Below are 25,977 nucleotides of genomic sequence, written 5' to 3' on the forward strand. Positions count from 1 at the left end.
AGTTTTGCTTGTAGAAAGTGTTTCAGTAAATTATGCCATGACCCAGTCTGAAATAATCTTTTTATACCATATCTACAGAACAGAACTTCCTGTTCAGTATCACACACACACACACACACACACACACACACACACACACACACACAAACACACACACAAACACGTTGTCCTGCTCTAAACAGACCTGTTGACACAGGAAATGTGTGTTATCCTCTTCCTCATTAGTGCATCATGGGGGATTTAGCTATTTAATTTGAGACTCGGGCATTCTGGCCAGCGCAGTTTAATTGTCCTGAGCGCTAAAGTTGCTTGTGCTGTAGGCCAAATAACAGCATTAGAGCATGTGCTGACAGTCAAGACAACGGCAGTACAATATAAGGGATTTTATTTGTCAGAAAAACAGCAGGTACAGACATGGGCGAGAGCAATTTCTTCCCGTATAAATTTCTTCTGTGATTTTCCATGCAATGACAGAATACAGTGGGTTATTCTATGTCAAATAATTTTTTTATTGATTTGTTTATACTTTATCTAAAGAAAGATACACATAAATGATGATGTAAGCCAAAATATTAAATGTCATGGATCAATATTTACTGAGTAATCCATTATTTTGTAGAGGGGGGTCAAAATGACAATTTCCACCTATGATTTGGGAGCAAAACTACAGGTAAAAAAAAATAACCTTAGAAAGGTGTCAGTGTCATGATTTTATTTTTGCACAGAGATCTGAAGGTCTATTACTAACATCAGTTGACTTCAGCACCTCTTTTTCCATTATATGCCAATGGTGAGAGTCCAAAAATGGGGGGAATTTTGTTGTTGTTGTTGTTTTTCCAAAGTTGGAGTGCCTATAACTCCAGAAGTATACAAGATATCTTAATATCCTTTTACATTCTGGTTCAAAACAAACTTTCCTTTTTGTATCTTCATTTTTAAGGCCCTATATGCTTAAATCCCTGAGATGTGGGGCTCTCAATGTGGCTCCATGAGTCGTTTTTTACATTTTAATCACTGTTATTGATCAAAAACTAAATGTGGGTCACATGGTACAAAGATTGTTTTTCTTGATAAAAAAAAAAAAACAAAGATCTGAAGTAAAAATAATGTTGAAACTAGAAATTAAAATCAAAGGTGAAAATAGTCATTTCGACTCAGCTTTACAAAATAATGGATTACGCAGTAAATAATCAGCCATGGCATTTAATATTTAGCCTTTCATCATCATTTATGCATTTCTGTCACCAGTAAATACATTTATCAAAATTGTGAGCCATGAACCTCTGGTTTAGTTGACACGAAATAACCAAGTGCCTAGGAGCTGTCGAGCTCCAAAAACCTCCATAAATGTACTATATTAGTAGTCCATATGTCTTGTGCGCAAAATCTTAGTTTTGTGAGGAACAGACCCAATACGCAATACAGTGCACAATTCATATAGACTACTTTTATAATATTTTCTTGTAATTTTTGGAGTTTGACAATATCCGTCCCCATTCACTTCCACTGTATGGAAAAGAGCAGCGTGAACATTCTGCTAAATATCTCCTTTTGTGCTCCACGAAAGAAAGTCATATGGTTTTGGAAGAACATTAACATGAGACATTAAATGGGATAGTTCAAGCAAATATATTTATTCACCTTAGAGTTCAACAGATTAATATAAAGATCAGTTCTGCTTTAAACTCAGAGTCTGTTCAGATGTAGCACTACAGAAATAAACATGTGCTGATCCTTTATGAGGACAAGAGATTTATGTCTCTCTCTCTCTGTCCTGACATTGTGCTTGTGGCATAAACAGGTTGTGTCATAATGCTTTTCACCTTTATGAGCTCACTGATGTGTGTGATGTTTCTATGACGTCAGTTTAAGCATCTGTGTGACCCCTTAAACTGAGTGTGTTCAGTGTGGACATTCTGTCTGTCACAGCCCAAGGGGTGATTTCCTTCTGCCCCAGTCGCCACGATTATAACCATTGATGTACCTTAAAACACATATAGAAATAAAATGAGACGTTTACTCACTCAGAGGAGTCGATGAAGTAAATGACGAGAGCGCCGATGCTCAGAGCAAACACCAGCACCACCTGAGAAATACAACAGAGAACAAGAATATTAATTTAACACTCACTTTTGACCTGCTTTTGGTAAAGAAATAACTATAAATATGGCCGGGCCTTGTGACATACTAAGCAAGCACACACCTACACTGTCTACACCGGATGCATCCTTTGACGTGACGCAACGGCTTGAGGCTGTCTAAATTGAATGCTTCGAAGTACATGCTCTAAATGACATGCAGACAGCACGGATCAATCAGCTGTGAGCTTGAGTAATAAAGTAGATCTGCAGTGCATCAGTAATAGAACAGATGCTTCCGGTGTAGACAGCGTCATTGATAAGAATGGGAAATATACGCTTTTGAAGCGACACTCACGACCGGTGCACACCAGGTGTAAGAATTTTTTTTTTTAAACAATAACTATTTAAAGTTATCCATCTGTGTTTTTACTTGGCAAATATGACTCATATTTAAAGAACCAATAATTTTACTATAATACTAAAATGTGGTATAGTAACCATAGTTGACCTATGGTATTTGAAGTAAAGCCCAGTTAAACACAAAATTAACTATGATTTCACTATAGTAAACAAAGATTAACTGTGTTATTTGTCTTACAACCACAGTAAACATAACATTAACCATCATTTTACTACAATACTCATAAGACTAACCATGGTATTTGTCGTAAAACCATAGTAACCACAAAATTAACCATGTCTTTACTATAGTAAACAAAGATTAACTGTGGTATTTGTCTTATAACCAAAAATAACCACAAAATTAACCATAATTTTACTATAATACTCATAGACTTACCGTGGTATTTGTCGTAAAACCATAGCAACCACAAAATTTACCATGATTTTACTATATTAAACAAAGATTAACTGTGGTATTTGTCTTACAACCAGAAATAACCACAAAATTAACCATAATTTTACTATAATACTCATAGACTAACCGTGGTATTTGTTGTAAAACCATATTACCTGTGGTATTTGTCTTATAACCATAGTAAACACAAAATTAACCACTATTTTACTACAATACTCACAGACTAACCGTGGTATCTGTCATAAAACCATAGTAACCACAAAATTAACCATAATTTTACTATAGTAAACAAAGATAAACTGTGGTATTTGTTTTACAACCAAAAATAACCGCAAAATTAACCATAATTTTACTACAATACTCACAGACTAACCGTGGTATTTGTCATAAAACCATAGCAACCACAAAATTAACCATAATTTTACTACAATACTCACAGACTAACCGTGGTATTTGTCATAAAACCATAGTAACCACAAAATTAACCATAATTTTACTATAGTAAACAAAGATTAACTGTGGTATTTGTCGTAAAACCATAGTAACCACAAAATTAACCATAATTTTACTATAGTAAACAAAGATTAACTGTGGTATTTGTCTTATAACCAAAAATAACCACAAAATTAACCATAATTTTACTATAGTAAACAAAGATTAACTGTGGTATACGTCGTAAAACCATAGTAACCACAAAATTAACCATAATTTTACTATAGTAAACAAAGATAAACTGTGGTATTTGTCGTAAAACCATAGTAACCACAAAATTAACCATAATTTTACTATAGTAAACAAAGATTAACTGTGGTATTTGTCTTATAACCAATAGTAACCACAAAATTAACCATAATTTTACTATAGTAAACAAAGATTAACTGTGGTATTTGTCGTAAAACCATAGTAACCACAAAATTAACCATGATTTTACTACAGTAAACAAAGATAAACTTTGGTATTTGTCTTACAACCAAAAATAACCACAAAATTAACCATCATTTTACTATAATACTCATAGACTAACTGTGGTATTTGTCATAAAACCATAGTAACCACAAAATTAACCATAATTTTACTACAGTAAACAAAGATTAACTGTGGTATTTGTCTTACAACCAAAAATAACCACAAAATTAACCATAATTTTACTATAGTAAACAAAGATTAACTGTGGTATTTGTCGTAAAACCATAGTAACCACAAAATTAACCATAATTTTACTATAGTAAACAAAGATTAACTGTGGTATTTGTCTTATAACCAAAAATAAACACAAAATTAACCATAATTTTACTATAGTAAACAAAGATTAACTGTGGTATTTGTCGTAAAACCATAGTAACCACAAAATTAACCATAATTTTACTATAGTAAACAAAGATTAACTGTGGTATTTGTCTTATAACCAAAAATAACCACAAAATTAACCATAATTTTACTATAGTAAACAAAGATTAACTGTGGTATTTGTCTTATAACCAAAAATAACCACAAAATTAACCATAATTTTACTATAGTAAACAAAGATTAACTGTGGTATTTGTCGTAAAACCACAGTAACCACAAAATTAACCATGATTTTACAATACTCATGACTAAGTATCTGTCGTAAAGCATATAACTGTGGTATTTGTCTTACAACCAAAAATAACCACAAAATTATCCATCATTTTACTATAATACTCATAGACTAACCGTGGTATTTGTCATAAAATCATAGCAACCACAAAATTTACCATAATTTTACTACAATACTCACAGACTAACCATGGTATCTGTCGTAAAACCATAGTAATAACCACAAAATTAACCATAATTTTACTATAGTAAACAAAGATTAACTGTGGTATTTGTCTTACAACCAAAAATAACCACAAAATTAACCATAATTTTACTATAATACTCATAGACTAACCGTGGTATCTGTCGTAAAACCATATTACCTGTGGTATTTGTCTTATAACCATAGTAAACACAAAATTAACCACTATTTTACGTACCATAGTAACCACTACCATAGACTTAACCACTGTGTATCTGTCGTAAAACCATAGTAACCACAAAATTAACCATAATTTTACTATAGTAAACAAAGATTAACTGTGGTATTTGTCTTACAACCACAGTAAACACAAAATTAACCATAATCTTACTACAATACTCACAGACTAACCGTGGTATTTGTCGTAAAACCATAGTAACCACAAAATTAACCATGATTTTACTATAGTAAACAAAGATTAACTGTGGTATTTGTCTTACAACCAAAAATAACCACAAAATTAACCATAATTTTACTATAATACTCATAGACTTACTGTATTTGTCGTAAAACCATAGCAACCACAAAATTAACCATGATTTTACTTTAGAAAACAAAGATTAACTGTGGTGTTTGTCTTACAACCACAGTAAACACAAAATTAACCATGGTTTTACTGTAACACTCAGACTGTGCTATTTGTTGTAAAACCATAGTAACCACAGAATTGACCACGATTTTACTATAGCAAACAAAGATTAGCTGTAGTATTTGTCTTAAAACCATGGTAACAACAACATTAACCATTGTTTTTCTGGTTTGCCCTCAAAAAGCTATTTTGTGTGTGAGTGTGTGTACATGAACTGAGACATGATTCTCATTAGTAAATCTGTCCTGCTAGCAGACACCTATTTTAATCTAAAGCTCCTGATGAGATTTAAGCAGGAACTGGATGCTGCGTCAACAAGTACCAGAAGAAACCGGGTGAAGTATTTTACCTGCAAAATACTTCACCCAGAAATGAAAATTGACCCTCGTGTCATTCCAAACCTATAAGACTTTCGATCTTCATTTCCATAAATGAAAGTGAACGGGAACTTCTAAAGCCACACATAAGGTTTGAAACATCATGAAGGTGTGTAAACAACAGACTTTTCATTTTCAAGCAAACACAGCAGAGAACAGGTCACACTAAAGTGTCCGTGAGCAATCAGGTGCTTTCAAGGTGAAGGAAATGCCACTGACCTACTCTTCCTCTCACTGTGTGTCTCTTATGCATTTTGAATGAGCAGGTAGATTATTTTCCATGAGGGGACATGCTATTGTCTCTAAACCACTGAATCACTCATACTGAGAATCCACACACACACACACATGTATTTTTAATAGCCACACACACACACACACACACACCTGTCTGGGTTCTGAGACCAGGTCTAACATTCCTTCAAAATGATTGATTTTAGCACACAAAAAAAGAGAGAGCTGGCGGCCTGAAGACCGTCTTTCTTTCTCTTAGCAGGTCGTGTTGCCTGATTCATGCGTGGTCATGCTTTGACACATCTGTTTCCATGGTAATGTCAGCACTTTGGCCTCATGTGACCAGCAGAGGGAGCAGCTGATGAGAGCGCAACAAACACAACAAACCAACAGGTTCAACAGGAGTTCACTCAAAACCAACCTGCCGAAAACATTTCTGACACGTTCAGCTTATCTGCAAATGTACATGAAGAAAAAACACAATTCAGTGGTTGAAGTTACTCAAACGGGTCTGGTGAAACTTAATCTCACATAGCAAGACTTTTGACTATCAGCATAAAGTCTGGTCCACATCTGATTATCTCTCTCTTTCTCTATATCACACACACACACACGTGCAATGAATGGCCGTTAGAACAGTTAGTTCTGGTGAAATTGCTTTACACATAGATCAGATTATATAGGCCAAATGTCACCCTGTGCTGTATTAAAAACCACATAGCGGTGGACCACAATAAACAATTTGTCAAAGCAATATCATTCATTAGCCACTTGTAGGATTTAATGGCTTTTTTTGTTTTGTTTTATAACAGCTTCAAATGTGGCTCATCCAATCAGATTTTAGAGCCGGAACTATCTGTATTCTGTTTCTTCAACTTCAGGCAATTTCACGTCCCACAGGTAGATTTTTATGTAAGCTAGTAAAAGATTTTTAAAAACAAATTATTTTGATTATTCAAGGGTCACATTAAAACTGAATTGGACACTTTTTTATCAGGCCTTCATCATTTATTTTGAACACTTTTCAAACACGTTTTATGTATAGATTTGACTGTTTTTAGTCTTTTCCCAGACCCAGACTTTCAATATTAAACTGTGAAAATCCATTATAAAAATACAAATGATCACACTTAAAAAATTTGATAATCTAAACGAAGAGTGAAATAAACATCAATCGTTTCAATATTTATTGTGTGAAAATACTGTGGCGTCATTTCCACAACACCAAACAATTTTGCCCCTAATAAAGTGTTTTTGTTTTTTTTAAGTTAGTGTACCTGTTATCCAAGTGGACAAAAGTGTCAGTGAAGAGCATGCTTGAGATGAAATATGAGACAAAACAAAAAACAAAACAAAAATCAAGGGAAATATCACTTTTGAGCACAATATTTTTACTGGCCGTCATTTCCAGTCAAGCTGTAATTTTTCCAAATTATGCAAAAAGTGTGAAAATATTATTTTAGATATTAAAGGGGCATTCAGTATTTGTCTAACTAGCGTTAGCATTGGTCTTCTTCGTGTAGTTTAAGTACTGATGTGACAGTGGTGTAAGACGCTGTACTGCCAACTATTGACGTGGATCAGCATGATCATCTCTGCTGCCCCCTCCAGCTCTGGAATATAATTTGAGGTAGTTTGAGGTAATTTCTAAAGTTATTTATTACTACTTTAATATAAATGCTTTGCTTAAAAACAAACGTCAGAATTCAATTGAACAGACTTGTACTCTTAAGGACAGATTACTATTGTCCATCACATCAATAATTGGTCTATGTTTCATGTTATTTCTAAAGACAGTTATTACCTTTATTAGAGCATTTTCTGCATAAAATAAACCTCGTTATACCACGGGTCTGTTAAATGCTTGATTCTGATAGGTTCATGGACGTTCTAAGGTGTGCAATCATTTTCCGGTAAGCGCACAACTATGAAGTAGTTCCAGTTCTTGACCGCATAATGGTTCCAAATCACTTCGCCAAATTATTTCAGTCATTTCAAAGAGCCTTACAGACAACCACAACAAAATAACCAATTAAAACAAAGACCTGAATGCACCTTTAAATAATATAATAGAAATGATTAATAGCAATAAATAATTTATAGCAATTTATAATGTAGGAGTCTGATTTGCTGGTTGAGATCTGATCTAGCTGTCTGAAAGTGAAACTCGGTTTGATTTCTAATCTCTGTCTGATATCTAAGACATGTTTATTGGACAACAGTGGAAGAGAAGAGGCAGATCAGATCTGGTATCAGATCAGACGCACTGTGAACTCCTGTCACAGTCACACGCTCAAAGACATGACCGAGACAAACCGTTTACTACAGCTGTAGTAACACCATCCACAGAGGTCAGAGGTCACCCCTCATTTTATTAACCGTCTGTGGCTGAGCTTCTGAAAACTGACTCCGATTGCACAGTATATGGGTCAGTCCTACTATACAGTACCATAAGCATTACTAGACCCATTGAGCAAATTTCATCTCAGCCCCCATAAAAATCTGTGACTCTGCAATCAGCGTGCAAATCTGTGATCGCCCAGAGCTCTAATTTGCAGTGCGAGACTGCTTTGCTGGCTTCTCTTGCTTATAAAGACTGACTATAGCCTGAGCCAGTAGCTTTCAAGTGCAAGCAGTGAAGGAGCATATTGTTGGTTTGACCCACTGAACGAATACGCCAATTCACTGAACGAGCGAGGATCAGGATCTGTTGACCGACTGAAGAAGGGGAGGAGCTATGTCGTTCGTTTAATTCAGTATAAGATAAGGCGAACTATGTGCAGCTGCCCTGTATGTGTTTACATTTGTGTGTTTTTGTTTAAGTTTATCATTAAACTTTATTTATATTGTCAAGCTGGTTCTCGCCTCCTCCTTTCCCTTATAACCCCTTTACATTGGTGCCGCAACCCGGGAGGGAGGATGGATGCCCGTTGTAGAGTCCTCGACACTGCCGTCCACCCATGGGATCGCCGCTGCCATCCACTGGGGGACGGAGTACCCCGACCACCTGGACGCGGGGAACGGCCGCCATCCATGAGATGAGGAGGGACTGGACTCCCCGACTGCCTGGAGCGATGGAGCCGCTGCCAGGGGCGGAGGAGTGTCCCCACGTGCCGCCAAGAAATGTGGAGAGGCGTTCTGTCCATTGGGGGTCGGAGGTTTGACTCCAGTCCACCCGGGGGGTAACGGCTGTCGTCCGCCTGAGAAGGTGGAGGAGTGATCGAGGACCATGTGACAGCGCATTAGAGAACCGGTGAGTGAGTTTCTCTTTTTTCTCTCTCCTCTCTCTCTCTCTCGCTGTTGCTCCGCGTTGGCCTTTCCCTCGCCTGTTTTTTTTTTTGTTGTTGTTGTTGTTTTTACCCTCCTGTCTCCTCCCAGGTCGAAGAAGGCAGGGATGACCCGCTGGCAGGCAGGGCACAAGGCACACCCCCCACCCACCAGAGAGATGGGGGGGATGTACATCATGCCAGGGGCTCCCCAGCCTGAGGCAACGCAGGGAGGAGTAGGGCGGGGCCGGGCCGGAATGACGCACGCCCGGACCCCAATCAGACTTATGAGGCGAGCGAGGGATAAAGGCGACCGGAGACGGCAGTTCAAGAGAGGGAGAGAACTATGGGCAGCTGCCCTGTATGTGTTTATGTTTGTGTTTTTAAGTTTATCATTAAACTTTATTTATATTGTCAAGCCAGTTCTCGCCACCTCCTTTCCCTTTACAATGTTTTTTTTTTAGAAATTGACAATATTCTGAATTATTAGCTGACTAGCTTGAATAATGTAAAAACACAGATTAAAAAACAAACACCATCCATGCAACAAAGTGGAATACATTAAAAATGTGCACATCTTATAGTGTCATTGGGGGCCTAAAAAAATCCTAGAATAACCTTTTCATGTACCCATCATTTCTGTCTTCAACTCCTGAGACTCCCACATGACTGCTGTGTGCATTTTTCATTTTTCTTTTTGATTTGTAACTAGCAGCACCTAATATACAAGCAAAAAAAAAAAAAAAAGCAGGACTAAGTTGTGAAATTTTAAATAACACTAAGCTATAGAAAGTCTGATTTTTTTTCAACAGATTGTTTATGATGTTTCCAGGAGTGTTGATTATTCATGTTTTTGAGACGTTACACACATTACATCAGAAATTAGCATAATTAATTCAGATTCAAAGTAATGTCCAGCATCATCCAATCACTGTCAATCATGTTAAAATAAAATGATACATTATAAATTGTGAATCTATGTACTGATTATCATTGTCACATGTCTGTCAAACATGTTGAGTGATCCAAACATCATCTGCAGCCTGAAACTGAACTTTTGATCAGATTTTAGGAGTGAACGCACTTAACTGCATAGAGATCTATAGGATGCTCCCTTGCTCCCTATTTAGTGAATGACTTAACCTCCAGTGTGCTGTCTGTCTGCACTGATCTCAGAACAGTTTGAAATGCACCTTATTTTCATGCTAACTCCATATAAAACCTCTGAAAGCAACATTTTACAGCTTTTGGATGCATCCATGTATTCTCAATATGATAATGTACAGTAAATATATTAATGCATTTATTAATGTTAATGCATAGAATCGTATTGTACAGTGATAACAAAATTAAACAACAACATGTATATTAAAATGAAGTTAAATGACCCACAGATGTTATTCAAAATAACTAACATGTTTTTTCTACTTTTGAGGAAATGTGGTGCCAGTGTACACATATGTGGACATCATGTTTATCAGGACGTTGACGCACGAAAAATGAACAGATTTTTTAAAGCAGCATATCAAACGAAACTAGAGACTCTCCTCTTTACAACCAAACAGGCTTCAATGAAAAAACGTCAAGAGGTTTCTTACCAGAGGCACTTTTGTTGGTGCTGCATCCGTATGAGCGCTTCAAGGAAATCAACGCCATGTTGTTGTGTCACGTGACTCAGTGCGGCAGAAGTTTAACCCTTAAATAACAGTCTACAGTCTTGGCTGTCCTGTGTCCACAATATCACTTTCCAACCCGTTAGACTTTTGTAGTATCCCTTTAACTCACAAAAGGCAGTTGCTTAATGACATCATCCCCCAGGAAGTGACATCACTTTGGTGGGAAATCAACAGCACAACCATCAGTAACTATTGGTCCTTAATTTGCTGAATTTTGCTATGTTTTGTTGTATTAGTTGGTTTGTCTGACTTTAAAACTTTACATCCTGTTTGATAAAATTACAGAAATCAGAATGATAATATAAACATTTTTAAAGACGGTTTAAAAAACAATGAAAATAAACTTCAAGTTGAAATCCCTCACTGAGCAATGACTAACTTAACCTTTATTTCCCTCCTGTTTATTTTCTTGCCGTTGAGTAAATAATCAAGTCATAATTATCACGTTGAAGTGCCTGAGTTTGACCAGAGCATATTTCTGAACATCTGCTACACTTTTTTAGAAATACTTCTCTAAATGACACCACAAACATATACATTTTTTAAAAGTTAAGAGTTGAAAAGGTTCTACAGAACAGCAATGACTCATACCATCATTTGAGAATGCACCTCAGATATAAAAACACAAGAGTGCACTCAAGAACGAACACACCACATGCAGAAATAAGATTCATGCTTTACTGACTGTTTCGCTGTGTGTGTCTGCCCTTCAGAGAGGAAACAAGGACACGAGATGTCTGTGTGTGTACAGGGCTCTATTTCCACAAACACAAAAGTGATCGAATATCTTTCACAGCATCATCGTATTATTTGATGTCAGTTTCATGATTCCACTCAGGGGTGCAATAAATGCATGGGTACAACCCAGGGGCCCCCAACTCCCAAGGGGGCCCCCATTCGCGACAACCACCACCCTTTTCACCTCCGGCCACATTCGCAGGAGGACCGCATCTAAACGCATTCAGTGTGATGTAAACACGGAGACGGTGCGCAACAGCAAAAGTCGTTTGTGTAGCACATGTTCAGTCCGCGCCCGTTGATGTAAACAAAACAAACAAAAAATGTGCTACATTTAACCTAAAAAACTTTCCCAGCTTTTTCTGAAGAAAGATACACATAAATGATGACGAAGGCCCTTATTTTCATCATTTACTCCTTTTGTAGTGGGGTGTCAAAATGGCAATTTTCACCAATGATTTTGGAGCAAAACTACAAGTCAAAAAATGTATGTTAGAAAGGTGTCAGTGTCATGATTTTATTTTTACACAGAGATAGGTAGATATATTACTAAAATCAGTCAACTTCAGCACTTCTTGTTGCATTATATGCCAATGGCGTGAGTCCAAATATGAGAAAAAACACTTTTTTTGTGTCATTTTTCCAAAGTTTAAGTGCCTATAACTCAAGAAGTATTAAAGATATCTTAAAATCCTTATAGATTATGGTTTTGAACAAACTTTCCTTTTTGAATTTTTATTTTTAAGGGCTTATATGGTTAAATACCAAAGATATGGGGCTCCCAATATAGCTCTATCCGTAAACTAGCTTCATACCATGTGACCAATTTACACATGGAGCCATATTGGGAGCCCCATATCTCTGGGAATTAACCATATAGGGCCTTATATATTAAGATACAAAAAGTAAAGTTTGTTCTAAACCAGACTCCAAAAGGATATTAAGATATGTTTAATACTTCTTGAGTTATAGGCACTCCAACTTTGGAAAAACGACATAAAAAAGTGTTTTTTCTCATTTTTGGACTCACACCATTGGCATATAATGCAACAAGAAGTGCTGAAGTTGACTGATTTTAGTAATAGACCTACCAATCTCTGTGTAAAAATAAAATCATGATGCTGCCACCTTTCTAAGGTTATTTTTTTGACCTGAAGTTTAGCTCCAAAATCAAAATAGGCAAAAATGGTCATTTTGACCCCCCTCTACAAAATAATGGATAACTCAGAAAATATTGATCCATGACATTGAGTTGAGAAAGAATGACCCTATAATGTTTAAGTGGAAATCATCACTGTCAACATTTGCATTATTATTAAACTGATAATACCAGAATAGCATACTGAAGATTAAAAACAACTGTGACCTTAAAGAGGTCAGGTCTATGGAAACACTCTAGGTGTGAAAATGTGAGAGTGGTGAAAAGCTTTAGCGTCTCGCATGCTCGTAACACCTGCAGAGTGGAGCGATGCACACATCTGATTTTTACTTTAGGACCTGATTGTTGCACTCTGTTGTACACCAAAATGACAACAGCCATTGAAAAATGCCATCTTAGAATGGTATAAAATATATCTCCGTTAACCACACCCCCAAACGAGATAGTGAAAACAAACTGTGATTGGTTGTTTTACATGTCAGTCAAATGGCCTCTTCCTGTTTAAGTGGGCAGTTCTTGGCCAGAATAAGATGTAAAGTGGACCAGACTTTATGGCGATAGTCAAAAAGCTTCAGCTTATAAAGGTTAAGCTCATTACAGGGACAATGACAACAGATCGAGATCCTTGACGCTCATTTCTGTCGTAAATGTCACAGAGTTGAATGAATTGAATAAGGCAGATACACAGATTCACCAGGGAGTCTGATCTTCCCCTCACCTCCCTCATCTGTCAATAAGACATGGAGGAACGGAGAGAGAGAGGTATTTACAGCAGGTTACTGAATTATTCAAACCCCACTTCATCGCCATCATCTTCCTCACAGCTCTTTGTAAATGAAAGGCTGTAGTAAAGCAAGAGAAATGTCACAGAGCTCATGTCTATTTAAGCGTTTGTGCTGGACAGACACTGCTCTCAGTTAGAAATGATAAATGAAAGCGAAAAGCTATGAGAATTAAGATGAAACGCACATACACAAAGATCTCAGCAGTCTTTCATTCAGTCTGCTAAATACAATAAAAAAGCTCAAATGTGTTTTTATAACTGACTGCAATTTTATATTATAGCAGAGGTGTCAAAGATGACTCCAATATGGCAGCATGATTGTTTCACACAGCATGATTTGTGGAAAAAAATACAAATAAATTTCACCACATAAACTTTGTCCACTTATATTTTCATTATATGATGCATATTTAATATTCTATTTCTCAGGCCTAATTTTGCATTCATGTTCAGTTTTCAGTGACTTATTAAAGCTACCATTATCCAGGCAAGAGGGGTCATTTTGGTTTTCGTTTTTTCTTGTCAATGCTGTTGTTTGAAATTATTCTTAAATTCCATGTTCCTTTTGTCTTACCCTAACATTTCTTATTAAAGTAATATAAAGTTGATTCTGGACTTTATTAGCTTTGGAAGATCACGTCTTTTGCATGTGTTTCCATGGATACACCAAGACTTAGGAAATTAAAAAAAACATTTAGGCCACCTTAACATGAGGTGTTCAATCTCAATCTAAAATTATTTTTACACTGCGTTATAAGAAGGTTACTAAAGTTAATCAGTGCTGAAAACTTATCTCAAATAGAGACACACAGGTATGGTGCACATTACCGCTGGACCACATCGCCACAGGTGCTGAAGAAACATGCCAAGCTGAGAGTCAGAATGTTTTAAATATGGCTGAAATCAAACACATAAGAAAGAAAGAACAGACTGTTCCTAAACAATGCATTTTTCAAATACTCAAATTTTTCAAGTTGCCCCAAGCTGGTCTCAAACTGGCAATTGTTTGAGCTCAAGACCACAAAGGTATTACACACTGACCACTGGACCACAGGTGTTAAAAAGATAAACCAAGATGAGAGTCAGCATGTTTTAAATGTAAAAAGTATTCAAAAGGGAGGAGTGCTGAATGGCTGATATCAAACAAAGAAGAAAAAAAGAACAAACAAGACATGAGGCATTTTGCAATTTTTTTTTTCAGTCGTCCCAAACTGGTTTCGTACCAACAACCTTTCAATCTCTAAAGCACACAGGTATAGTGCACCATACCACTGGACCACATTGCAATCAAACCAGCACTTGCCTGATCTCAAGAGCACAAAGGTATGATGCACTGAACGCTGGACTACATTGCCACAGGTTTTACAGTTGCTGAAGAAAATGAAAATGAAAAACAAGTAATCAAAACGGTAGAGTGCTGATATGGCAGATATCAAACACATAAGAAAGAAAGAACAGACTGCTCATGATGTATTTAACTGATTAGCATGCTAGCTGATTAGCATGCTAAGCTAATGTTGCCCTACGGATAACATTGTGATCAAACAGCCTTACAAATGTGTTGACTAGCATGGTAACTGATTAGCATGCTAACTGATTAACATTAACATTTACATTTATTCATTTGGCAGACGCTTTTATCCAAAGCGACTTACAAGAGAGGAAAACATAAGCGAATCATCTTATGAGACAGTGGTATGAAAAGTGCTGTATTACAAAGTATCACGAGCATAATGGTTTTCAAAACAGAATAAAGTGCAACAGAAATTTTTTTTTATTTTTTTTAATGACTGGTTAAGTGCTCATGGAAAAGATGTGTTTTTAGTAATTTTTTGAAGACAGAGAGTGAGTCTGCTTCACGGATGGAGTTGGGAAGGTCGTTCCACCAATGTGGTATGATGAAGCTGAAAGTCCGGGAAAGTGTTTTGGTGCCTCTTTGTGTTGGTACAACAAGGCGAATATGCTAACTAATACTGCCCTACAGATAGCATTGTGATCAAATAGCCTTACAAATGTGTTGGCTAGCATGGTAACTGATTAGCATGCTAACCAATTAGCATGCTAAGCTAATGTTGCCCTACGGATAACATTGTGATCAAACAGCCTTACAAATGTGTTAGCTAGCATGGTAACTGATTAGCATGCTAACCAATTAGCATACTAAGCTAATGTTGCCCTAGGGATAGCATTGTGATCAAATAGCCTTACAAATGTGTTGGTTAACTTGGTAACTGATTAGCATGCTAACCGATTAGCATGTTAAGCTAATTTTGCCCTATGGATAACATTGTGATCAAATAGCCTTACAAATGTGTTGGCTAACATGGTAACTGATTAGTATGCTAACTAATTAGCATTCTAAGCTAATGTTGCCCTACAGATAGCATTGTGATCAAATAGCCTTACAAATGTGCTGGTTAGCATGGTAACTAATTAGCATGCTAACTGATTAGCATGCTAAGCTAATGTTGCCCTCCAGATAGCATTGTGATCAAATAGCCTTACAAGGAAAAAAAACAACAGTTAGCAAGCTAACCGATTAGCATGTTAAACTATCATAACATGTAGCATGATAACCATGCTAAACAGACCATTTTTTTTTAACTACATGTGATGCTCTCTCTAAACTTCTCAGTCATTTCAAAAGATATCACTCCTTTATGTATCAGAAGAACAACACTAAGACAAAGAAGAACATGCAAACAGAAATGATCTGTGATAAGCCCTGCAACTATTCAGTAAACACTATGGGTGTAACGGTTCTCGGTAAAAAACCGAACCGTACAGTTCGCCACCCATGGTTCGGTAAGCATTGGCACCACGGTTCACCTCAAGTTTACTGATGCATCTGGAGCACAAGGTGTTGTGAAGAAAATAAAGCGTCAAACAGACACGTACAGTTACCACCTCCGCTAATGCACCTGAATGGATCTGTAGATGGATAAGCTTCGCCTGTTTCATGTGGGTCAACTTGATGACATCACTGTTCTGCAAGCGGTGTGTGTAGTTGAAAATGGCAAGTGGAGAAAATGGCAAGTGGAGAAAACTTCTCTGATTGAGAAGCCCCCTGCGTTATTCTCCAGTACAATATAACATCAACTCTACCACTAGTCCAAGTGGGATTCAAACCCAGGACCCTTGAAACTATAAGCAGGCACTCAGTGCTAATTCGGACAGGAATAAAACTATAACTAAAGTGATTGGGGTGTTCATTGCCAACGATGTGTTTGCCTGCTCCACTGACGAAGATGTGTGATTTCCGAGAATGATTAAAACACAAACTTTTGAACTATAAACCAGTGCTTTAACAAACTGAGCCACTCAGCTGAGATGCCTACTGTGTGGCAAAGAGATTTCTTGAGGTTAAAACAGCACACAAGTGTGGGTTATCTTTTAAACTATAGGTGGCGCTCTATCCAAACTGATTAAGTATCATCAGGACATGATGTTGATGATGCATACCAATTTTCTTTGAAATCTGAAAATGTATTTAAAAGATCTTTTGACCCATAGGTGGTGCTGTCACAAAACTGCATGTGCCCTCAGACCATGGTAACTTTTAAAGAAAAGTGGAAAATCAAAATTCTGAACAATCATTTCTGTGCGGCTTGGTCTGGAAAATCAAGCAAAGTTTGAAGAAATAGTAGTGAAAAAATGATGAATGATATAATCCAAGATGGCGACCACAGTAATGGGCGGAGATTTAATGTAAGGGGTCCATTTGAATCATCAAGAGGAGAGTTATCAGACAAAGAATTGTGTCTCTAGGCCAAACGGTTCAAAAGTTACACTCAAAAGAATAGTGAAATTGTGACATGGTGGTGGCAATATAGACTATGTCCTAGAGACCCCAAATTTGGCATGGGGGCTATTCATGACCACCCCTATCAGTGTGCCAAATTGCATAATTTTCCTATGTACGGTTCTATGGGCTGTCATAGACTCCCATTGGGGAGGAATAATAATAATAATAATAACGAAAACAATGTGTTCGCAGGCCGCAGACAATGATGCTTTCTGCCTGTCAATCTTTTCATAGTAGCGAATTATTGAGGCATAATGCCATTTTTATGCCATGTTGTTCATAACAGTTTTCAGTTGAGGGCGCTATTATGCTGCTGTTGTTTTTAACAACCGTTTCTGCTCTTGTCAATCTCAATAAAGCTAATTTGGTATCTTTGGAGTGCAGCATTTTGGAAAAAGGGGGTGTGGCTAATCCAACGGCTCATCTTGTGCAAATTCTAGAACAGCTACAATCGCTTACAGCACCTAAACTCATGAAATTTAACAAAAAGTTATAAATTACAGTGGTAACATTAATCCCCCTTTGCCGCAGCTTTCAAATCTCATTCGTGCTTCTCTATATTCAAGCTTGGCATGTTGCGATTGATCACGAGACATAAAATAACCAATGATGTTTGGTATCGTTAACATCGAACCTGCCGCAACACGCCTTATTTTATTGCAAACAGCAGTGCGAACATTCTGCTAAATGTCTCCTTTTGACTCCCACAGAACAAAGAAAATCACACGGGTTTGGAACAACATGAGGTTGAGTAAATGATGACAATTTTTATTTGTGTGAACTATTTCTTTAAAAACAGCATTCATGTGGTAGGTTAGGTAAGGGTGCATATAATCCAGCCGTGTGATGTAAATCTCTAACGAAACTGTAAGAGACTCAAATAAGAGGAATTTCATAACGAGGGATTGAAAACAAAGGCACATATCCCAGTAAAAACTATGAACACGTGGAATGGAGAAGCCGCTCGCGCTATTCAAAGAGGATTGAGAATCTCATCTCTTCAATGGGATGAGATTATTTTCTCTCTGTTTCTCTCTCACTCAGTAACATTGTCCTTAAAAATAACTCTTGAATATCTTACAAAGATCCAATAACATGAACCTTGCAAACTTCTTCAAATCCAGTGACTAGATCTTCCTCTGTGAACCCCAGCTCTAGAAATATCAGTGAACATCACTGAATCTAGATCAGTTTGAGTCCAATATAGATTTCTGACCTGTGCAGGAGGCGTGAATACACTTCAATACAGTGTGTGTGTGTGTGTGTGTGTGTGTGTGTGTCTGTATTAGTCTCCAAAACAGGACAGTAGAGACATAATTAGAGCACCCCACAAACACACACATACACACCCATCTCCTTCTCATCCTTCAGTGTTCTGAATACTAAACTACACCATTACAACAAACCTAAAATCAACATATTGAAATTGGCCTCTCATGATTTATTGCTTTAATAAATGTTATCAAGGATGTCTGTATTTTCTTACACAAAGTTAAAGAAGAGCTATCATTATGTTAGTATATTAACGTCACATAAACTAGTTTGTAACACGTTCTCTTTTCAGTTGACGTGACCATTACCATCTGAACGCTTCATGAATCTGGGAGCTGAAGGTTGTCAGGTGAGACAGATAAATCATCGGGCGAGTGGAGAGCGGTGCTTTAGCTGGCCAGACAAAATGACTGACCGTCGATGCCAGATTTGAGCTGTTCACATATGTTTTAACTCCAGCTTCCATTATAAATATTCAGAGCAAAGCAGTGATGCGTTCAATCCACAGGCGACACGCCAGCTGTCACAAACCATTCAGCACACTGGCGATTCCCAGGATTCCCTTCTACACATATGCACAGACACACACATACACACACATGCACAGACACACATAGACACACACAGACACACACACATACACACACATGCACAGACACACATAGACACACACAGACACACACACATGTTGGTGCAGCTATCATTATGAGGACTCTCCATAGGCATAATGATTTTTATACTGTACAAACTATAGATTCTATCCCCTAACACTAACCCTACCCCTAAACCTAACCCTCATAAAAAAACTTTCTGCATTTTTACATTTTCAAAAAAACATGTCAATATGTTTATTTGAATTATGGGGACACTAGAAATATCCTCATAAACCACATTTATAGCATAATACCCTTGAAATTACCAGTTTGTAACCTAAAAAAAGTCCTCGTAAACCACTTAAACCTGCACACACACACACACACACACACACAGACAGACACACAGACAGACACACAGACAGACACACACACACACGCGCGCGCCCAGACACACACACGCGCACAGACACACACACGCGCACAGACACACACACAGACACACACACACGCGCGCATGCACAGACAGACACACACGCACACGCACAGACACGCGCACGCACAGACAGACTCACGCACGCACAGACAGACACACGCACGCACAGACGCACAGACACACACACACACAGACACACACACACACGCACACACACGCACGCACACACACGCACAGACACGCACAGACACACACACACACAGACACACACAGACACACACACACGCACAGACACACACACACGCACACACACACACGCACACACACGCACAGACACACACAGACACACACAGACACACACACGCGCAGACACGCGCAGACACACGCAGACACGCACACGCACAGACACGCACAGACAAGCACAGACACACACACGCACAGACACACACACGCACAGACACACACACGCACAGACATACCAGGGGCATGAGAAGTTTTTTTTTTAAGAGATATAAAGCCTCAAATCTCTCACAATTCTGCATAATAAATGATTAAATGCATAATGAGGAATCGGGGGTCATTTGGACCCTTTTCCTCTTTGTTTTTGTCAGCTGGGTGCAGAATTTTTTGCCACTCATCGTTTTGTAACTGGAGCATCAAATGATTTGATAAAGCAAAATTTGACCACAGTAATTTAACAGAACAAGTTTCCATAAAGAAATACAATTCTGAAAAATGGGCCTTATTCACAAAGTATGAGCAGAATGAAATGCATTCTGCTACTGTCACATTCAATGTGACAATTTACGCAATAATGACTAACAGATAAATCTGGTAGTGGTGCATGCAATACAAAACATTATGCAAGACTGGGTTTATGAACAATGTACACAGAAATGTGCCCTGCTAGTGTTTCAATCCATGGGACAATCTATGTAACAATGCTTTTACATATTAATTACAAAGAAATTTGTTCTGTTAGTGTTGCATTCAATGCGACAATTAATGCGAGAATGGTTCTACAAATGATTTACAGAGAAATTCATTCTGCTAGTGGCTCATGCAATACAACAATTCATGTAAGAATAGTTTTATGAATGATTTATAGAAAACAAAAATGATTCTGGTAGTGGTGCATGCAATACAAATAATTATACAAGAATGGGTTTATGAACAATGTACACAGAAATTTGTCCCACTAGTGTTGCATTCACTGCAACAATTTACACAAGAATGGTTTAACAAATTATTTACAGGAGAAATTTGTTCCGCTAGTGGTGCGTGCAATAATGTTTTTCTATTTATTTATTTTTACGTAAGAATGGTTTTATGAGCGATTTATGGATAAATTTGCCTAGATACTGTCACATTCAATGCAACAATTTACATAAGAATGGTTTTGGGAATGATTTACAGAGTTCCGCTAGTGGTGCATGCAATACAAAAAAGTTCCACAAGAATGGGTTTAAAAACAATGTACACAGACATTTTTCCTGCAAGTGTTGCATTCAATGCAACAATTTACGTAAGAATGGTTTTATGAATGACTTACATAGGAATTTGTCCTGCTAGTGTTGCATTAAATGCGACAATAAACATAAGAATAGTTTTGCAAAAATCTACACAGAAATTTGCCCGGCTAGCATTGCATTCAATGCAACAATTACGTAAGAATGGTTTTATGAATGATTCACATATAAATTTGTCCTGCTAGTGTCGCATTGAATGCGACAATAAACATAAGAATTGTTTTGCAAACAAATCTACACAGAAATGTTTCCTGCTAGTGTTGCATTAAATGCAACAATTTACGTAAGAATGGTTTTATGAATGATTTACATAGGAATTTGTCCTGCTAGTGTCACACTGAATGCGACAATAAACATAAGAATGGTTTTGCAAACAAATCTACACAGAAATTTGTCCTGCTAGTTTTGCATTAAATGCGACAATAAACATAAGAATGGTTTTGCAAACAGTCTACACAGAAATTTGTCCTGCTAGTTTTGCATTAAATGCAACAATTTACGTAAGAATGGTTTTATGAAAGATTTACATAGAAATTGGTTCTGCTAGTCGTGAATGCAATACAAAAAACATGCAAGAATGGGGTTATAAACAATGTACACAAATTTGTCCAGCTAGTGTCGCATTAAATGCAACAATTTATGCAACAATGGTTTTATGAATGATTTGCAGATGAATTCGTTCTGGTAGTTGTGCATGCAATACAAAAATTAATGTAACAGTTGTTTTATGAAAGATTTACACTAAAATGTGGCCTGCTAGTGTCGCATATTTACACAAGAATGGTTTTTCAATGATTTACATAAATTTGTTGTGCTAGTGGTACATTTACATACACTTTACAGCACTAAAGGGTCCATTGCACACAGCATCTTTCTCTCTGTCTGCATCTCTCACTTTCACTTCTCTTCTCCGTCTCGCACCTTGAGCTCAAAGCTGAGGCGGGACTAATGAGAGATTTCAGCCGCGTTCTTAACCCGCCACAAAACTATTCTGTAATTTCTGCTGACAGATGTGAGGATGGCTTTACTAGTTGTTTATTTATAGGTTTGTCTGTTTATAAATGTCCAGATGGAGGGGGTTTAGAAGAGATGAGATAAGAGACATTTTGGATGAGAGGACCATATCAACAAGTAAGTCCCCTTTAAGGATTGTTCACCCAAAATGTCATCATTTACTCACCCCTGTGTTGTTAATCCAAATCCTTAAGACTTTGTTTCTTTTGTGTTCCACTGAAGAAAGAAAGTCATGCAGGTTTGAAACAACATGAGGGTGAGTAAATGATGACAGAAATTTGATTTCGGGTTGAACAGCACACACAGTTCCCTTCACACTTCACTAATGAGCTCTTTTCTCTTCCTTCAGGTAGAACTTCTCACCTTTTCCCTTTAATATTTCTGTTCCACATCTCCTTTTTCAGCAGCTCTTATGGACATGTTCACATTCTCCTGAACCAAAGGTTTTGAGGAAGACCTCCCTGCGGGATACATGAAGGCACTGTGGAGCTAACTAGTGAACTCCCATGAAAACTAAACTACTTGATCCTTCTTTTCACTACGGAAAAATAATACTGCAGCTCTATTAATCAAAAAGATTTCATTAATCAGTCAAACTCTGGTCTAGTATTCTTCATATGAATCTCAAAGGCTAATTTTGAACACAGGGGGCGTTTTATCCTCAATGTGCGAGTACTTCGAATCAGATTAGTTTGGAGAAAGTCTGACTGAATCAAGAGCACCTCAAGGTTACGAGCTTATTATAAGCCCTACAGCTGTCCTATAATTATAGTGCTTTTAAAAATGTTCAAATAATTGAATATTTGAATATAAATAAAAATTATATTAAACATTAAAGGGGTAATTGTATGTAAAAAAAATAAAATAAAATAATATATATATATATATATATATATATATATATATATATATATATATATATATATATATATATATATACACTATATTGCCAAAAGTATTCGCTCATCTGCCTTTAGATGCATATGAACTTAAATGACATCCCATTCTTAATCCATAGGGTTTAATATGATGTCGGCCCACCATTTGCAGCTATAACAGCTTCAACTCTTCTGGGAAGGCTTTCCACAAGGTTTAGGAGTGTGTTTATGGGAATTTGTGACAATTCTTCCAGAAGCGCATTTGTAAGGTCAGACACTGATGTTGGACGAGAAGGCCTGGCTCGCAGTCTTCGCCCTAATTCATCCCAAAGGTGCTCTATCGGGTTGAGGTCAGGACTCTGTGCAGGCCAGTCAAGTTCTTCCACACCAAACTCGCTCATCCATGTCTTTATGGACCTTGCTTTGTGCACTGGTGCGCAGTCATGTTGGAACAGGAAGGGGCCATCCCCAAACTGTTCCCACAAAGTTGGGAGCATGGAATTGTCCAAAATCTCTTGGTATGCTGAAGCATTCAGAGTTCCTTTCACTGGAACTAAGGGGCCAAGCCCAGCTCCTGAAAAACAACCCCACACCATAATCCCCCCTCCACCAAACTTCACAGTTGGCACAATGCAGTCAGACAAGTACCGTTCTCCTGGCAACCGCCAAACCCAGACTCGTCCATCAGATTGCCAGATGGAGAAGTGTGATTCGTCACTCCAGAGAACGCGTCTCCACTGCTCTAGAGTCCAGTGGTGGCGTGCTTTACACCACTGCATCCGACGCTTTGCATTGCACTTGGTGATGTATGGCTTGGATGCAGCTGCTCGGCCATGGAAACCCATTCCATGAAGCTCTCTACGCACTGCTCTTGAGCTAATCTGAAGGCCACATGAACTTTGGAGGTCTGTAGCGATTGTCTCTGCAGAAAGTTGGTGACCTCTGCGCACTATGCGCCTCAGCATCCGCTGACCCCGCTCTGTCATTTTATGTGGCCTACCACTTCGTGGCTGAGTTGCTGTCATTCCCAATCGCTTCCACTTTGTTATAATACCACTGACAGTTGACTGTGGAATATTTAGTAGCGAGGAAATTTCACGACTGGACTTGTTGCACAGGTGGCATCCTATCACAGTACCACGCTGGAATTCACTGAGCTCCTGAGAGCGGCCCATTCTTTCACAAATGTTTGTAGAAGCAGTCTGCATGCCTAGGTGCTTCATTTTATACACCTGTGGCCATGGAAGTGATTGGAACACCTGAATTCAATTATTTGGATGGGTGAGTGAATACTTTTGGCAATATAGTGTATATATATGTAAAAAAAAAAGAGGATAATCTTCTATCCGTTCTGGAGCGGAACTTCAATAAAATGCCCTTGAAGGTCTCTGCATTGTTCTGTCTTTTCTGAGCGCTGAAGTAAAGCAATTATTGTTAATTCACACATTTGATTCCATTATTCATTTTATCTGACTCCAATTTTAAGTTGACCTCTAATTTATATTTAAGCTCTAATTAATTACTGATCATTCTTTTAATTTAACATTTTTAGGTTATTGATTACTCTAAATCCTCTTCTATTCATTGTCCTTTCGATCTCTGGAGACTTACGCCGGCCGTTATTAAATTACGTAAACCTCCTAAAAATGGATAGCCAGTTCCGTTCTTAGTCAGTGGTTGTAGGGTTAACTAATATCGTCTGGTTTGGCTTGTCTCATAACCAGACGATACTGCCGCATAGTCACGTACATACAACTAGCTAAGACGGGCGGTGAGCAGTGACTGAGAGTCTTTAAATGGCTTTCTCCTACCTGGTTGTCCTGAGTGGTTTAAATTCAAACTGAGAGTCTTTAAATGGCTTCCTCCTATATTAAAGCTCCAGTATTGATTTGAGAGGAATTCAGAATAAATCAAATAATAACAATTTATTTGTCAGGTAGGATATAAAACATTGTTACAGAAATTCAAATCAAAGCCAATTTCACATGATCAGAATAAACAAGCATTACTAAAAATAAAAAGACAAGTCAAAAAAACATACCTGACAAAACTACATGCAGCGGTACAGCATGGGAGCTCTGCTTACAGATTCCCAGAGCTTCATGCCAACTTTCCTTAAATATCTAGACAGAATAAACATTGTGTACCAAATGGTATTATCCTTTGAACAATGAGGATTTGGGGGTGAATGGGTTCTTGACTTCCTGGGGTTTAACCTTGTTAACATAAAGAAGATCATTTCAACTGTAGGTCAAGGAGGGGGATAGACCTCCAGAATTATGTAGTATTTGGCAAAGACCTTATAACTTTGTCACCATTAGTTTTATCAACATGGGAAAGAGACCACTATACCAGTCGCACAGAGACCTCTTAAATGATATCAAACACATACGGTTGCATTCTTTGTTTTCATGGTATTTGTTATATTTTTACATATAAATCTTATGTCTTTTGTGTTGGTCCAGAGCTGATGAAGGGGAGAAGGGGGAGAGAGAAGGGGGGGCAGCAAGGTGATTTGCAATTTATCACACTGTGGTGATATTCAGGTGAAGATTTCAGCTTTTGTGAGAGAGTTCTATGACGTTGATTCTCGCAGAGTTCTTTGACTTTTACCGGAAATGGCGCCTTTTGGTTGTAGACATTCCGGTGCCAGCCTTACACATATATATATATATACATATATATATATATATATATATATATATATATATATATATATATATATATATATATATATACATATACATATATATATATATATATATATATATATATATATATATATATATATATATATATATATATATATATATATATATATATATATATATATATATATATATATATATATATATTATTGTATATATATATATATATATATATATATATATACAGTATATATACAGT

The 25,977-nt window shown here is 37.3% G+C and overlaps 1 protein-coding gene across 10 annotated transcripts in view; it reads right to left on the reverse strand.

Annotated features, from left to right (window-relative positions):
* LOC127423501 (calcium-activated potassium channel subunit alpha-1-like) overlaps window positions 1-25,977 on the reverse strand; it is a 197,348-nt gene that overhangs the window by 130,592 nt on the left and 40,779 nt on the right. For all 10 annotated transcript variants that reach the window (XM_051667858.1, XM_051667856.1, XM_051667855.1 and 7 more), the window contains exon 3: window positions 2,025-2,086. In XM_051667858.1, coding sequence (XP_051523818.1) covers window positions 2,025-2,086 — 62 coding nt within the window. The remainder of the gene's footprint in view (window positions 1-2,024; window positions 2,087-25,977) is intronic.

This window comes from Myxocyprinus asiaticus, chromosome 32 (genome assembly GCF_019703515.2).
Source record: "Myxocyprinus asiaticus isolate MX2 ecotype Aquarium Trade chromosome 32, UBuf_Myxa_2, whole genome shotgun sequence".
Classification (NCBI taxonomy): Eukaryota; Metazoa; Chordata; class Actinopteri; order Cypriniformes; family Catostomidae; genus Myxocyprinus; species Myxocyprinus asiaticus.